This window comes from Fundulus heteroclitus, chromosome 20 (genome assembly GCF_011125445.2).
Source record: "Fundulus heteroclitus isolate FHET01 chromosome 20, MU-UCD_Fhet_4.1, whole genome shotgun sequence".
Taxonomy (NCBI): domain Eukaryota; kingdom Metazoa; phylum Chordata; class Actinopteri; order Cyprinodontiformes; family Fundulidae; genus Fundulus; species Fundulus heteroclitus.
The window spans coordinates 30,889,896-30,905,863 of NC_046380.1; the positions used below are offsets into that span (position 1 = coordinate 30,889,896).

At 43.4% G+C, this 15,968-nt stretch overlaps 1 protein-coding gene across 3 annotated transcripts in view; it reads left to right on the plus strand.

The window, feature by feature from the left end:
* Nucleotides 1-15,968, plus strand: part of tacc1 (transforming, acidic coiled-coil containing protein 1) — a 34,878-nt gene that overhangs the window by 10,388 nt on the left and 8,522 nt on the right. The window contains exons 1-5 of one of the 3 annotated variants that reach the window (XM_036151284.1): nucleotides 5,337-5,763; nucleotides 6,918-7,030; nucleotides 11,587-12,949; nucleotides 14,389-14,424; nucleotides 14,697-14,760. In XM_036151284.1, the coding sequence (XP_036007177.1) occupies nucleotides 5,603-5,763; nucleotides 6,918-7,030; nucleotides 11,587-12,949; nucleotides 14,389-14,424; nucleotides 14,697-14,760 (1,737 nt within the window). In that variant the 5' untranslated portion in view covers nucleotides 5,337-5,602. Of the gene's footprint in view, nucleotides 1-5,336; nucleotides 5,764-6,917; nucleotides 7,031-11,586; nucleotides 12,950-14,388; nucleotides 14,425-14,696; nucleotides 14,761-15,968 lie in introns of those variants that run through there. The other 2 variants (XM_036151285.1, XM_021320564.2) reach the window with 2 other exon arrangements.

The following is a 15,968-nucleotide window of genomic DNA, read 5'->3' on the forward strand; positions in this document are numbered from 1 at the left end:
CTGGGAGCTACAGACCCATTTAAGAAATGAAAATATTATTTAAAAAGTTAATTTATTTCAGTAACTCTATCACTAAGTAGAACACATAAAAAAGATTCATTACACACAGAGCAATGTTTTCAAACCTTTAATTCTATTAAGTAAGATGATTTTCCTCTTACAGCTGATGAAAACAGGACATTTGAGATTAGAATGAACATTGTAATTATTGATCTTGTATGTCATATTTGAAAAGTGGACTGTTACTAATATCAACGTCTTTTTAAGAAGCAAGTAGAATCTAACTATTAGTCAGTGCAATGCCATGAAAACAGCTGAACAAGCTGCTTAGTCAAAGCTTCACGGTTTATTTTAGAAGACTAACACTGCAAAGCAATACAATGGCACATTCAGAGCGCTAAAATAAAGAGGACTGAAGACCAGGGCTGATTTTTAAGATGACGCAGACACCCGGACTAGAAACTGTTTCGGTACCCTACATGTGCAAGTTTCTTTTTAACATCCAAGATACATTAGATAACAGACAGCCAAACTTCGGCCCTCGAGGGCCAGCATCCTGAAAACTTTTAGATGTGTCCCTGTGTGAATCACATATTTAGGTCATTAGCAGGACTCTGCAGAACTTGAGTGCATTCAGTCCTTAGATTCGGGTGTGTTGGACTTGGTACACATCAAAAGCAGCTAGACACCAGCTCCCAAGGACTGGAGTTTAACACCCCTGAGCTATTCTGGTAAAGATGAACATTAAGGTTTTTAGGCCTTCTCCGCATTAATAAAGAGTTTTTATTTTAGATTTGTCCTTTTTTTTTTATTCTTTTGAATTACAGCAAATTTTATTGAAAAGTCTTTATCCATATAAAAAAAATACCCAAAGTGATATGGTAACTATGCCAGACCTATATGTAGCATGGTAATGCAATTACATCAACACATCAAAAGTTTAAAAAAGAATAAAAAACTTAAAAAAAGAGGGTGTGGAGCTCGTGCTTAAAGGTTGTTGTTGTTGAGAGAAATATCAATATCAAGCTGCGGGCAGTATTCTCAGACCTCTGCATTCCAAGGCCTCACCCCACTCGGCCCATTTCCAGTCAATAAATTGTCATCTCATTCAAAATGGGCAAAATCTAAAAGTAGCTCCACCAATTCCCAAACTTTGACCTTAAACATAACCTACATGGATAAGTCATTAAGCTGTATTGTTTAATACCGTATGCATAAATCCTTTCTTGGTTTTATTGCCCTTGGATTCGTCCTGTTGACATGTCACCTAAACGCACCAGTTACCGTCTACTATCCCAGGATGTCGTCACTCTCTGTGATTCCCTCAGTCCGTACCGAGTTAGGAAAAACTATCTCCTCTCACTCTGCACCGTCAAACAGGAACTGAAACTATTGAATTAAAAATTTCTCAGGGAGATTTTATTACTCGTTTAAAAACAAACTTGCTACAATGTCAGAAAGTTCTTGCTCTTATTATTTATTTTTTAATCATTTAGTAGTTTAAACATTGTGACACTGTGTTTTAGTAAGTCCCGCATTGTTGTTGTGAATAAGTTTTGGAATATTTGTGAACAAGTCTTTCTTGCAAATGAGAACTAGTGTCTCATTGAAAGTAACTGTTTAAATAAAAGTTTGATAATAATTTTTAAAAATACTATAGGAAGACCTAATTGTTCTGCTGTGACGTTGTTAGTAATCTTTCTAACATACAGATCTCCCTTTACCATCCTTGGTGTCTGTTTTCAACCCTTTTTGATAACAGTGTCAGGCTTTGACCACTAGATGTCAGTAAAGCACGTGGAATCTGGAAATAATAGTTTCCAGAAGCCATTAAGAAGTGCTATAAATAAGATTTGACTCGATGTTTCTTTTTCGCCACAGAGTGGCAGAAAAAATGCGATTAGAAACATATGTTCTGGCAGTTTTCCAACTTCCTGCACGTTTTTTTTATTTCATTTAAAACTCGACGAGCATATTAGACTCCTCACAAGGCAAGAAGTGCAGGTTTCATTGTGCTGCTGACTCAAGCTGATTTTTGAGCCCATCCTTGTTCCCTCTCCTTCATTCCTCGCTCTCATCCGCACGTCTCCCTCTAGTCAGACAGTTCCTCCTCCTCTGACCTTAACGTCCCTCTGTTTGTTCGCTCAATAATTTCCGGGAATGTCTGGTCCTATCACATAGATTTACAGGACACAGCCAAGGCCAAGCTGTGCAGACTGATTTTAGGCCTGCAGGAAGGACAGTTGCATAACCACGCGGCTTCTCTATTGTCTTTTGCTCTATTTATAGTGGGAGTGCATGTAAAGGATTGCAGTGTTTCCAAAGTATAAACCCGCTTTTCCCCACTTTATCCCTTCTTTCTATTATGGATATCTGTCACAGCAAGTTACACCAGAAACGGCACACAGACTAAACACATTTGGGTTGTTAGTCACGGTTAGGCTAAAGTCTGGATGTGATTCGCCAAGTTGTTTTGCTGTCTTGTTTAAGGGACTTACTGTTTTCTTTAAAAAAAAAAAAAAAAGAAAAAAAAAACGTCTGCAGGGTTCCTCCTGCTGTGATTGAAATCTGAGCTCTCTCAGGTTGTGTTTGGATTCTGGTGGAGCGGCAGACTTCTTGGCAAGAGCTGGGAGGCCTGGGTTGGCAGTGGCAGAGCAGCCTCAAAGAACAGGCTGGCCACATAGACAAAAAAAACATTGGTTAAAATGCATCTAAAGAGGAAATAAAAGAGAGTTTAGAATTTCTTTCTCCTTTGGAAAAGTGTTGTGAAGCGATAAGGTAGCAGTTTGAAGATTCGTGTTTGCTGTTGCCTCAGGAGAATCCCTTTCAAATAGTTAAATGCGTGCAATGTTCCTATTTGCTCCAGCCACAAGCCCAACATAGATCGCAAAAAAAAAAAAAAAAAATAAGTGGGCAGAACAGAAACTCCTCCCTTCCTGGTATATTGTGGAAACTCTGAGTCTGACTGAGGTTATGTGTCTTTGCTCCTTGGTGGAACTACAGAAAGCCTCCTCACTGCTCCCACTGCTGCTGCTGCTGCTGCGCCACAGCAAAACATCTGGCCATGGGGAATAAAGTACAAAAAAACACCCAAAAAAACTTGGCTTCTATGAGGCATTCGGTGAAGAGCAACGCATTTAAACCAGAAAAAAAAGTGTTCATTCACAATAAGTGTCGCTGTGAAGCCGAGTGCCTTAATTTGGCCTCCTCTCGTCACTTTTGGACAGGCTCTGTCGTTGTTGGAACATTTGAACGTTCATGCCTTGATCCTGGAAAGTCATCGTGTTTCACCTTCCGCAAATAGCGTAATTTAGTTTATGGCAGTTTATGGGACTGGTTTTAATTTACAGTTGACCACGGGTGTTCACATAACACTGTATGAAAGGAAACCTACCCTGTTGTTTCTTACTGTCTGATATTAAATCAGACTACATTTATTTTTTGGGTGAGTCAGGATTATCAAAATGATTCACATTTGCTTATTGCCAAAATAATGAGGACTTTTGCATTAATATTGATTTATTTAAGTTCATAGACTAAGATTACTATGCATTTAATCAACTCGTGAAGGTCCAGATGATGATGTCATGGCTTTGTATGTCTCTGATAGGTTAATTCATTGCATGTAAGTTAAACGGAGGCACACAAATGAATGCATTTTAGTGCGTCGCCTTGAACAAACCGACCTTGTGTCACATCGTGGAAAAAGAAATCAGCCAAGATATCAGGAAGAAGTTCAGCCATGGTGCTGTTTAGGAAGCAGACTGGTTCTCTGTCCCAGATAACAATGTGTTTTGGTGTAAAATGTCCAAATACACCCCAGAGCTAAAGCATAATTCCTTCTGAAGATGCCAGCTGAAGTTGGCAAGAGAGTCTTCTTGGCCAAAGTGAAACAAGTCCTTTGCTGAAATGAGCTGAAAGGCCACTCAGCGATGAAGAAGCCATCACAGCAAGAGCAGCATAAAAAGCAAGATAGCAGCTTAAAAAGACAGAATTAATTTTAGGAGACATGTCTACTCTGGTCTAATGAAAGTAAAATTGAAAGTTTTGGCTGAAACAGCTGTCCTTACATTTTAAGTAGCACCGTCCCAACTGTGACATACTGGGGCAGCAGCAATGTGCAGTGTGAGGTTTTCTTTCTTTCTTTCTTTCTTTTTTGCTGCAGGAGGAACTGGTGCACTTTTTTCAGAGATATCAGAGCTCTCCCAGGACATTGGCTTTAGGACAGAACGGGCCAATCATCCTGCTAGCTGATGTGAGAAACTCACAAAATTGTCAGACAGTTTAGCGTCTCCACATTGTTTAATTAGTGCGGTACAACAATATAAAAATAGGCATTGGCTTGAGCTTCAAGGCAAAGATTGTAACCTGAATTTCTACCAAACTTTATTTATAAGAGATAAGGAGGGCTTTCTCTGTGCTCTTGTGGGGATTTTACAGAAAATCAAAAATCATATGACAAATGAAACTGGACAAAATGGTATTATTTCATTATTTAAATAGTTCATTTAGGGAGATGTTTGTGGGAGTCAGAATAGTTTGATTTAAAAAAAAAAAAAAAAAAAAAAGCTGTCACCCAGTTAGAAAGCATTTCTTACCAATGATTGTAACCAAATAATTTCAGTGAAATGTGACCGGAATACAAAAACAAATCATAAACTGATGATCCATAAAAAAAATGGTAAAATGCTATGAGAGGGAAATGTTTTGGTAATACTTGATGTTTTGTGTGACCCATTTCAAGTTTTGATGGCGTCTCTAGCTGAAAGTATGTGGAAAGAGTCACGTTTCAAAGAGACGGTCCCATCCCTATGATTGGGATTTTTTTATTAGTTTTTTAATGTAAAATCCTTGCAGCATAGTTCAGTTCCACTAGTTTTTTTAACCATGCATAAAGGACTATGTTGTGCTTTTTTCCCTGAGTGGTCTGAAGCGTTTCCTCAGACAAGGTAGTTCTCCTGAGGCTACAGAACTGGTTCCTCTGGTCCCCCTGCTGCTGAAGAGCCTGGGGGGGAGAGATCCAGCCCCCGCATTCCTAACCCCTCTCTGGACCATAAAACGCAGAGCCCGGAAAGTTCAGCTCCTCCTCCTCTTACCTCCTACTCCTCCCTCTGTTTGTTTTGTGGCGAGTTTCTCTCTCTACCTCCGAGTGGAAGCGCGCTCTGACAAGGACGTACCATTGTTCGGCCACAAGGGGGGAAGTCCTCCAGGCGGCGGTGATTTAGAGCTTCAAGCTCATTCTTCCCCCCTCAGCCTGTGAGCTGTTCCGAGGTGGAGCGGTGAGGAGGAGGAGGAGGAGGAGGAGGAGGATGAGAGAGGAGAAACCAGCTGATCAGACTCAGAGCAGAGGTATTTCGCCACGGAGGGACCGTCAGGGTGAGACTGGAGGCATCACCAGGAGACGGAGAAAAGCACACCGACGCGTAAACGGGGAGGGGGATGGATGGAGGGAGGGAGGAGACGCGTTGGAAGTGAAAGGATGCGCGGAGCGGCTGGCAGGGCGCAGATCTGAAGAAGAGAGTCCCACCGGCGCGCAGGAAGCCGAGCCCTGGTTGCTGCCTGGGCGCGTCAGCCGGAGGTCGGAGAACCTCAGCAAGGAGCGATGTCTTGGCTGTCCCCGGTGTCGTGGGCCAAGTGGACGTGGACGGCGGTGCGAGGCGGGGAGGAGGATGAAGAGGGGCAGGAGGAGAGGGAGCACTGGGGAAGGAGAAGAGAGGAGGAGGAGGAACAGGAGGAGGAGGAGGGGAGATCTCAAGGCAGCAGGCAAGTGTTGCGCTGAAGCGCCCTGAGACTCCAGGCAGAGTGACTGGCTGCCCCGGAGGAGAGGGGACTTCTCTCCATGTGGGGGGGGGGAAATCTTACATTCTTTTTAGTGCCATTGCCTTCTATCGCCACGCGTGCGTCGACCTTTTGCGCCTTCGCGAGGCGCTGACGCACACTGCGCTGTGCCTGCGCTTCAGATCGTCCCCAAACCCGTCATTCCCTCAGCCACCTTTATTACTAACAGACGCCCGCACAGGATTTCACTCCCAAAAAAAAAAAAAAACCTGCAAGCACACCCACCCTCCGAAGGCATTAGTTTTCGCGCCCCTCGTGTCCGCTTTCATCACCACGGCGTTATCTGCGCCTCTGCGCCTCCAAAGATACAAGCGCAGCGACCATTTTCAGAGGACTTCCACCCTTCCACTCCTGCACTGATACCGTATCAGCTCCCCTGCATCAATATACTGATTCGCCCTGCCTGCCTACAGTGATCTCATCAAATAGATAAACCTGATTTAATCTGTGCTCTTAATTCAAATTAAAGGTCAGCCTTGAGAAGGATCTTTAAATATATATATATGCTTCCCATCCATACATTAGACAGAGCTTTTCTGTTATTCTCTCACGTTTGTTGTGCAACAGGCTGCCTTCTTCTTAGGGTAGAGGGTGACAGGAAATAGTAGGCTGTTTCACACGTACTTCCTCTTCCCATATGCATGTTCGACTTTGGTTACTTGCACTGTTTCGAACCGGATAGAGCGCCACAAAGGCTCTGCAACAGCGAGGAGTACGGTTAAGATCACTGTAGGCCAGTTAGGCGCGTTGAATAAACAGGAAAATAGGTTGGAGGGTTTGTTTTTTTGCAGGCAATTTTATCTGGCGAGACAGTTTTGCAAGATGGTGCAGACTTTAAGGTTTTAATATGTTGCTTTTTTGACAAGAACGCACGTGCAAACCCTCTGATCACATGACATTAAGTCACAAACCCGAGTGCCCATTGCATTTTAAAGTTCCAAGTGTGTTCTTGCCTCCGTGCAACAGCTACCTTCAGTCCAGGAGAACGTGCACCACCATCGGTGACTCTCAGTCTGGATCACTGCCCTACGGTTGTGTAATGGTGTCTTCTGCCTTCTGTCCCGCATGTGCCGCTGCAGCTCGGACTCGGAGGGTCACTTTGACACCCCTGAAGCGGCGACTCCCGTCCGCGCCCCTCAGCCTGTCCCGGGAGAGCTGGAGAACGCCGCCGCCGCCAATGCAGAGCAGACAGGTGAGGCCTTCCGCAGAGCTAACAGCATGACAGGAGGAGGAAAAGGCCAACAAAGGACCACAAAGAAAATAGGAGGAGAGCAGCTGAGAGTTTGTTAGTCTTCTGGGAACCTGAAGGCTCTTGTTAACATAAAAAAAAAACTCCACAAACCAAAGACCTGCACGTTCAAAGGCACATCCACGCTCCCCTTTTCAACGTTGCCATGGCAACAAGAGCCTTTTGATGTTGTTCCAAGTATTCAGGCCCCGGACCATCATAAACACAAGAAAACAGACATTGTTTACGAAAAATCTTAGATCTCAATGGCAAATGTATCTGAGCTTTGTATGTACATTCAGTGTAAATGTTGATTTAGCCTTTGCGTGATAGAGGAACCGTCATCTTGTGTTGTATTAGAGAAGAAGAAGGTTATTTAACACCTGGACAGGTAGTAAACAACCATCTGACTGCCCGGTATGTGAGCTGGAATGCACACAGTCAGGATTTTGGATCGTCTTGGTGTGTGATTGAGACTGATGCTCTCACTCTTGTCACTTGATTGGCTAGGAGGAGGAGGAGCAGCTTGTAGAGGAGTGTGGGAACGACCTTTGCTCTAGTATCCAACAGGTTGAACAAAAGCTCGGAGCTTTGGATAGCTCTGCTTTGTGCCGGTCACCGGCGGAGGTCAGTCAGAGCGAGGGGACCGGCGGAGCGTAGCATGTCAGAACGTGCTTTAAGGAGGCTTTCTTTTTTTTTTTTTTCTTTTTTTTGCATTGTGTTTTTTTGTAAGGCTACCGCTGTTTCGGAAGAAATAAATCCTTCCTGTAAAACAGCTCCGGCAACATTTTCCTAAGCTCCTAATTAGCCAGAAGAGCATAAATGCTTTTAACAACCTTACTAGCCTCTAAGGTTTGGTAGATGTGTAGGACATGACTCATTGCTTGTCGTTGTGGTTATTAGTGAGCAAAATTAACCCTCTGGGGACCACCCATTAGTCCTTTTAGCAGCGTTTAATTTTTTTATAATGTATTTTTTCCCTTTGTTAAAGCTAAATAATTGGCATTTCCCCAAAGGGTAATAGTTTGGATCAACATTAAAGACCGGCACTTTATTTCTAACACCTTTAACAGTTCCGCATCCACTGGACTTCTAAAACTCTTGGCTCAAATGGGGAACCTATTGACAGCCATTCAAACATCCCTTTTTTTTTATATATACTGTAATCTAGTCATCACAGAAGGAGATACCTGTGAACAACCTTTCAATCTGAGTTTCTGGGTTGAAATTTTCATTTATTTTTTCAAATGAAATTGCGTATTTAACCACTAGTTGGAAGCAGATCCAATGTAAGGATCTATTTATAGCCCGTTATGTTTTGTTGTACTATTGAGTTAAAATAAAATATCACAACACAAAATACACTTGATAGATTATCCCTTCAGTAATACCTAGTAGTACTGATCATTGGGCGAGAGGCAGGATACAGCCTGGGGGCAGGGACCAATCGATTACAGGGCACACTTAGCCCAACATTTGGAGGTGATTTACAAATTTGAGCTTAGAAAGTTAAAATATTATATTTATAGCAGTTTTTTTGAAGGAAACATTTTATTTTTTTCCTGAATATAAAAGTTAACAAAACATACTGAAGCCCACTGAACTGAACTTTGAATCGTCTTGTTACTGAAAGGTGCTTTAGAAAAAAACTCGAACGCAATCAGTACAATAAGTAGGTTGAGACGTGGCAAAAATCTATATATAGATGAAAACCCAATACCTTTAAAGCAAGGCATTTGTTTGGGAGTTTTGAACCATTTTCTGACTTCCTGTTGCAGCTAGCTGCGCTGCAGGGCTAATGCTAGCATGAACGCAAATCACAACAACAGGAGGAGATTCGGCCTCAGCTGTTTATTTTAGTCCTCCTCTATAACAGTGCAACACCTAGAGACAGTTGTGTTAGCTTTTTCTACATGTGAAAAATTGCAAAGTTCGTTGCTGCTGCTTGTATTAACTTATCATTGAACTAAATGACGTAATCCTTCAGTGCCCTCTGGCTGAGGTTATGACAAGTTGTGGACTTCAGTTCTCCAGTTCTGGGGAAACCATGCGCACCCGCTCATACTTTTCATGTTTGAACACATTTTGATATGAAACAAAGCCTGAGTAAATGGGAAGGGAAAAACAGTGAGAACTATTGTCCGATTTGGAAAACGCATGAAACTGGTAAACCATTTGCGAGTCCAGGAAGAACAAAAGAACCCAGAGCAACTAAAGCAGAGCTTCCCAAACTTTGAAGAAAGTAGTATTTTTAGAATTCTTACAAAAAGTGCAGTCTTCCCCCTGTGCTTAAATGAAGAATGTTGAGCATCTTGTTAAAGTTTTACTTTGGTTTTGGTTTCACAAATAAGGAAATATAAAATCATAATTGGCTCGACTAAGGATAGTACATTGCAAAAAGGAAACTAAAAGTAAGTAAAATTTTCTTGAAATCAGTGTATTTTTCCTTGATTAGAGCCGGTAACTAAGACTATTTGCCAATGGAATAAGATTTCTGCACTTAAAATAGGAACAATTCATCTTCATCATCTTATTTCAAGTGAAGGATGTCTAATTATCTTATTTTAGGGGTAAAATCATTCAAGCCATTGGCAATTAGTTTTATTTAGCTCCTCAAATCAAGGAAAAATACACTAATTTCAAGAAATTTTTACCTATTTTTAGTTCCTTTTTTTTTCATTGTATTCACAATTTCACAATAAAAAAGAGATTGGGCAAAAACTAGCTTGAGACGTGGTGAAAACTACTGGTGACCAAAGACAACACAGGTGTAACTTTTTCGGAGGTGAGCATCTGATTGCAGTGGTTGTGAAACTATCATAGCATTTCAGGAAAACAAAGAACAACATACCAGCAGTTAACATTTGTGGTGCTAGTGTGAGAAACATGACCTGCTTCACTGCTTCAGGATGTAGTTTATGACCATGAGGTTCAACCCCACTTGGGTTATGCAGCAGAACAGCGATCCAAAACCCGCAAGACAGAACAACTCAGAGTGGCTCAAGAAAAGGAGGCCTTGGAAAGGGCGTAGTCAAAGTTCAGACTGTGGCATAACCTTAAACAGCTTGTTCCTGCTGGAAAACCCTCCAGTGGGGCTGAAGTCTGCAGAGAGGGGCCAACAAACACAAGTTATCAGGAGTAGGTAGCCAGGATGGAATGGATCGCTTTTTTCCCCCCATGGTAAATGAAGTTATGATTAGAAAACCTCATTATGTACTCAGGTATACAGTGTTTGATATTATATTTTGTGTGCTGATTGGAGACGTGTGACTGTGACAAAGCAATGAAGACACTGCAAAAAGGGAACTAAAAGTAAGTAAATTTCTCTTAAAATTATGTATTTTTCCTTGATTTGAGCAGCTAAATAAGACTCTTTGCCAATGGTATTAGTAGTTTTACCTCTAAAATAAGATAATTAGATATCCTGTACTTGAAATAAGATGATGGAGATGAATTGTTCTTATCTTAAGTGCAAAAAATCTTATTCCATTGGAAAATAGTCTTATTTAGCTGCTCAAATCAAGGAAAAATACACTAATTTCAAGAAAACTTTACTTACTTTTAGTTCCTTTTTGCAGTGGATGAGATCTGTGGGATCTCATCTTCATCTCACAGCCCTGGTTTGGTGGTTGTTGATGTGAGGAACGGCGTCCGTGTGTTTGGATGGTCCTGTTAAGGCAGGGGTGTCAAACTCATTTCTATATGGGTCCACTTTGGCGTCATGATGTCATTAAAAGGGCCGGTAGCGCGTGTATAGACGATACTTTTCATTTCATAATTTCATTCCAGTTCACATAGATGTATAAAAAATGCACAGTGACATAAAAATAGCACCTTAGGCCCAGTTCATACAGTTTATCTGCAAGAAAAGTTGATATTGGGGTGAGTTACACTTACAGGAGGCACAGTTTTAGCCACTTTATACACTTTAAAAGGATATATACCTCTACTTTATGACATGATATGCATTTTTTTTTGGTTCTCGAGGGCCGGATAATTTACCTTGACGGGCCGGATTCGGCCCGCGGGCCTTGAGTTTGACACCTGTGTGTTAAGGCGTCGGCTCTTGTGACTCGGCATTTTGAAATGGTTAAAACGGAGCAGGCTCCGCTGGTCTCTAAGCAACATGGTGTTGCGTTAACAGGGCGACGGACGGTGATGACGGACGTACTAAAATATGCCGCGGTGTCAAAATGTTCCCTGGGGCCAATTTTTGCATCGTACCTCTGCCACTCTTCGCTCTTCTACAAGACACGACTCAAGATGAATCAGTGTTGTGGTTGTGTTTGAGTTTTCACGTTGGCTCTAATGTTGTGGCGCCCGTTGTAAGACATCACCATGGCAACAGCAGCCACTAGAACAGTTGGCTGGTGTGTAACCTGTTTTTAGTCGACCAATCAGATGCCACCCACAGCTGAGTTCACACGTGACAGCAGAAATTCGCTAGAAACAGGTTAACTCTTTAGGTGTCGTGGCTCTGGCAGTGATTTTTTTTTATTTTTCTCCTGTGACTTCTTCAGATTTGGAGCAGGAGGAGGACCTGATAGTGACCGTCCCTGTCGGGGATCCAGATTCTGCGCTGAGCCAAGACATGGGTCAGGATGAGCCTGTCGTCCCTGTGGGAGGTCAGGTCGAAACAGAGGTCCAACATCAAGACGAGCACCTGGCAGAGCAGCCTTCAGAGAACCTGGATTCCTTTCCCGTTCCTGATCCATCCTCGCCGAAGGAAGAGGCTCAGAGCAAAGCTGTGATATCCGAGCCAGCCCAAGACACAAACCTCATCCATGACATAGACCCAGCCCCAGATCTGGCTCCAGTTCCAGAGCCTACCTTTGGCCCAGAGCAGGACTCTGTACCAAGCAGTGAACCTGCAGCATCAAGTGCTTCACAGCCTCCTGAGGAGAGCCCTGTTGCTGATCCAGAGGAACCCCACAATGCTCTCCTCAGCCATGCAGAACCTCCCCAGGAGACTAAAACTCACAAGTCCAAGCCTCCATCCCTTAAAGTAAAGGCCCCGGCAAGTCCTGTTCCTCATACAGATGAGGAACAAGAACTTCCGCTTCCCAAGGCGACGTACAACTTTGACCCAGACCAACTGGATGACAGCTTTAACCCCTTCACCAGCGGCGGATCCAAAATCCAGAACTCTCCCCCACCGTGTGGTTTGCGTTCTCCTCCCAGCCTAGAGCAGCTCTGCACGCCTTTCCCTGCTGCCGAGGCCACCATGACAGCGCAGGCAGACTCTGAAACCACACACGCATCTTCAGAGGCAAAGCCTGTGGTTCTGGAGTTTGGCCTGGACAATGGCGCGGTCCGAAAGCCCCCTCCGAAGAAACTAGGGGGCAAAAGGGCAACCGGCAAAATCGCTGCGAAGAAGCAGAAGCCAAAAGATTCAGAGACTTCTTGCAAACCAGCGCCAGAACCGGCAGTGTCCGAGGCGCAGCCCGAACCAGCGTTAGAGACGGCTCCAGAACCGCCTGCCCAATCTGCGCCGGAGCCCGTTTCAGAACCGCTCTCCGAACCCGTCGCGACGGACTCCTCTGCGCCCCTGAATCTGGACGACGTCCCTATTCCCAAAAGCGGAACGTATAACTTTGACCCGAGCCAGTGGGACGACCCGAACTTCAATCCCTTCGGCAGCAACAGCAAGGTGAGCAGCTCTCCGGTGCTGCCGAAGGGCTCGTACAGCTTCGACCCGGACAACTTCGATGACTCCGTAGACCCTTTTAATACGTCGAAATCCCTGAACAGCGAGGATTTGTCCTGCGGCGCCCCTCAACCCGAGACAAAGGCAAAGGATCAAGGCAAACAGAAGGCGAGGCAGACCCCCGGGGAGAAGAAGGCGAAGCAGATTCCAAAGAAGAACAAGGACAAGGCAGCCGCGTAAGTGTCCTTTCTGCACAGTCAGCAGTAATTAAACACCTTAGTCCAGCGAGCCCCACATTCAGCTCTTTGCTATTTAAAGCACCTCGCAGAAGTATTCACACGCCGCTTGAACTTTTTTCACTGTTTGTGACACAGCAGCCGCAAAACCTCAGAGTGTAGTTCTGAAAGAAAACCGTTTTCAGTTGTTTCTCTCAAATCAAAAACTTGATAAATGTAGCGCACAGCCCCATTGAGTCAACCCTACTGCTTCCTACAGCTCCGGCTAGTCTTTTCTTTCAGGACTACCCTTGCATTTATCTCCACTCATCATCCCATCCACTCTGACCACCTTCCTTCTCCCTTTTCCAAAGCCAAACGCTCCCAGAGCATCATACTGCCGACACCGTGTTTCACACCGGTGGGGTTCAAGGTGTTTTTTATTTTCTGCCACACATAGTGTTTTCAGTTTAACGGGAAAAAAATTGGTGTTATTGTACCAGAGCACCTTCTTCCACATGTTTTTTTTTTTTTTTTTAAGGTGTGGCACTCGTATTTATTCTGTCAACGAATCCTCCAAGACGTCACGCAGTCATTCGACTTGAAGACAGCTATTTAGTGGTGTCGGGAGTTATTAAAACTGCACCCACCACGCCTTTCACATTTTTATTGGTAAAACAAATCGTCTTCCTTCCACTTCACCTTAATGCGCCACTTTGTGTTGGTGCCAATAAAATGCGCTCAGGTTGGTGGCTGTGATGTGACAAAATGTGAACGTTTTCTTAGGAGGAAACTTTTCGGTCCCATCTTGCTCCTCCTTCACTGCAAAAATAGAACTAAAAATAAGAAAAATATTGCTTGAAATGAGAGTATTTTTCTTTGATTGGAGCAGGTAAATAACATTATTTGCCAGTGGAATAAGATTTTTGCACTTAAAATAGGAACAATTGACCTCCATTGTCTTATTTCAAGTGCAGGATGTCTAATTATCTTATTTTAGGGGTAAAAATACTCATTCCATTGGCAAATAATCCTATTTACCTGCTCAAATCAAGGAGCAATACATTCATTTGACAAATATGACTTATTTTTAGTTCCCTTTTTGCAGTGTTGGACTTAATTCACCGCTAATAAGAATGTGCAGACGATACTGTTCATAAACGGAGACGCAAATAGATCGGGAATGTGCTCAGAGCGGCAGTGACTATACAAGTTTTAGCTTTTCCAAACGTGTCTGCATAAGCTAGAACCTTAACTTACTTGCTGACTAACTAACATGCTGACACCTTTGCTCACTCACCCCCTCTCCCTTTGTCTCCTGGCCTTCTTTATTCTTCCCTCCCTGCTTTATCCCCGTCATCCTCCATCTTTCCTCCTCTGTGTGTGTGTGTGTGTGTGTGTGTGTGCGCCGCAATCCTCAAAAATCTTTGCTTTCGTTCGTCCACTTTTCTCGACCTCAGGACGTCTGAACGAGTCAAGTTTCTCTGTTTTCTGTTGTAAGTACTCTCTCTACCAAAGCACGATTTCACACTCATGCTCATGGAGGCGTGTGCCCTGCCTGTGCTCACCGCCGGTTATCCTCACCTCAGCTTGCTTTAGTGCTCTAATTTGCTCTGCTTCCTGGCATGATTTTCTTTTTTTTCCATCTGTCATGTTAAATCTCGTATATGTGTAGTACTACAGAAACCGCACACAGTAACTTAAGGACACAATTTAAAAATAAAGAAAAAAATAATAATTTTGTCGTCTTCATTTGCTTGTTTTGCAGGAATTCCTGTAAAGTGCAGAAATACGATGAAAGCCAGTCGTTGGTCCTCGATGTGTGCAGTCAGGTAATGTTTTTTTTTTTTCTTTTGCCTAGGCGCTCCTCTGGGATTGTTTTACCTTACTGTAGCAACTCTGCAGTGTTCATTATTCAGCAGCTTTGCAACCTCTTGGCCTCTGCGCACACACACACACACACACACACACACACACACACACACACACACACACACACACACACACACACACACATCCACTGAGTCACACAAGCTGAGTGGGCCATCCACAGCGTTTCCAGCTCTGCAGTCCAGTTTTGGCATGGTGACAGAGATGGGACTTATCACTCTGCAGTCAAATATTAAGTCCGCTGCTCTCACGCCCTCCACAATATCCCATCCTGAAGAAAGATCTCACGTCGCAGTGGAGAGCCCTGGATAATTAAGACCATCGGTCAAGACCAGGTGTCCATAACGTGGCTCAGTGGCTGGGAATAAGCCGTGGTTTTAAAATAAAGCTGACAAAAATGGGATTGTTTCAGTGGGTATTCAGTGTTTTATGACCTGTTTTCTTTTTCTTTCATATTTTTTATTAGGTCTCAAACCATTTTTATCTTTAAATATAGAACTTAAGGAAATATTTTTTCTGCTTTTATAAAATACTGATGCTTATGTTTATTCTGAAACCTTAATATAAAAAAAATTACTTCAAAATGTAATCATAAAACAAACTAGGCTGTTGGGATGGTGCAGCTCTGGGCAGTTCTTATTTGGCACGACTGACTAGATTGGCTCTGCATGGGAAAGGTTGCTGGGCCGTAGTCAAGCCTTCATTTTCCCAGTTTCAGTGCAACTCTGCAGCTTTATGTAAACATGTCAGCTCTGTGTTTCATACTGGGAATAATGTTTTTTTTTTATGTGATCTGTGTTTGTGATGTTGCTCAGAACAGATGCAGCGCCCTCCACCACTGTTCATGTGTTTTTTTCTTTAACCAAACATGCCTGGATTTTGAAAAAGTTCATGACGCCATGCCATGCACTCCAACAAGGTTTTTCAGGGACTCCACCGTACTTAAAGTGACTGTCCCTGATCCTGCTCAAATTCAAACCGTGACTGAGGAGAACAGTTTAGTTTGAGCTGCAAGCCCCGCCCCCGTCTGTTTTGCCCCCACCCTCGACATGCACGACACTAAACAAGCTCGTGCACAATCCTCCAGAGGAAGCATGGCTTCATCGAGGGACTTTTCTCAGTTTTCTTTGACATAAATGGCTCTGGGTAA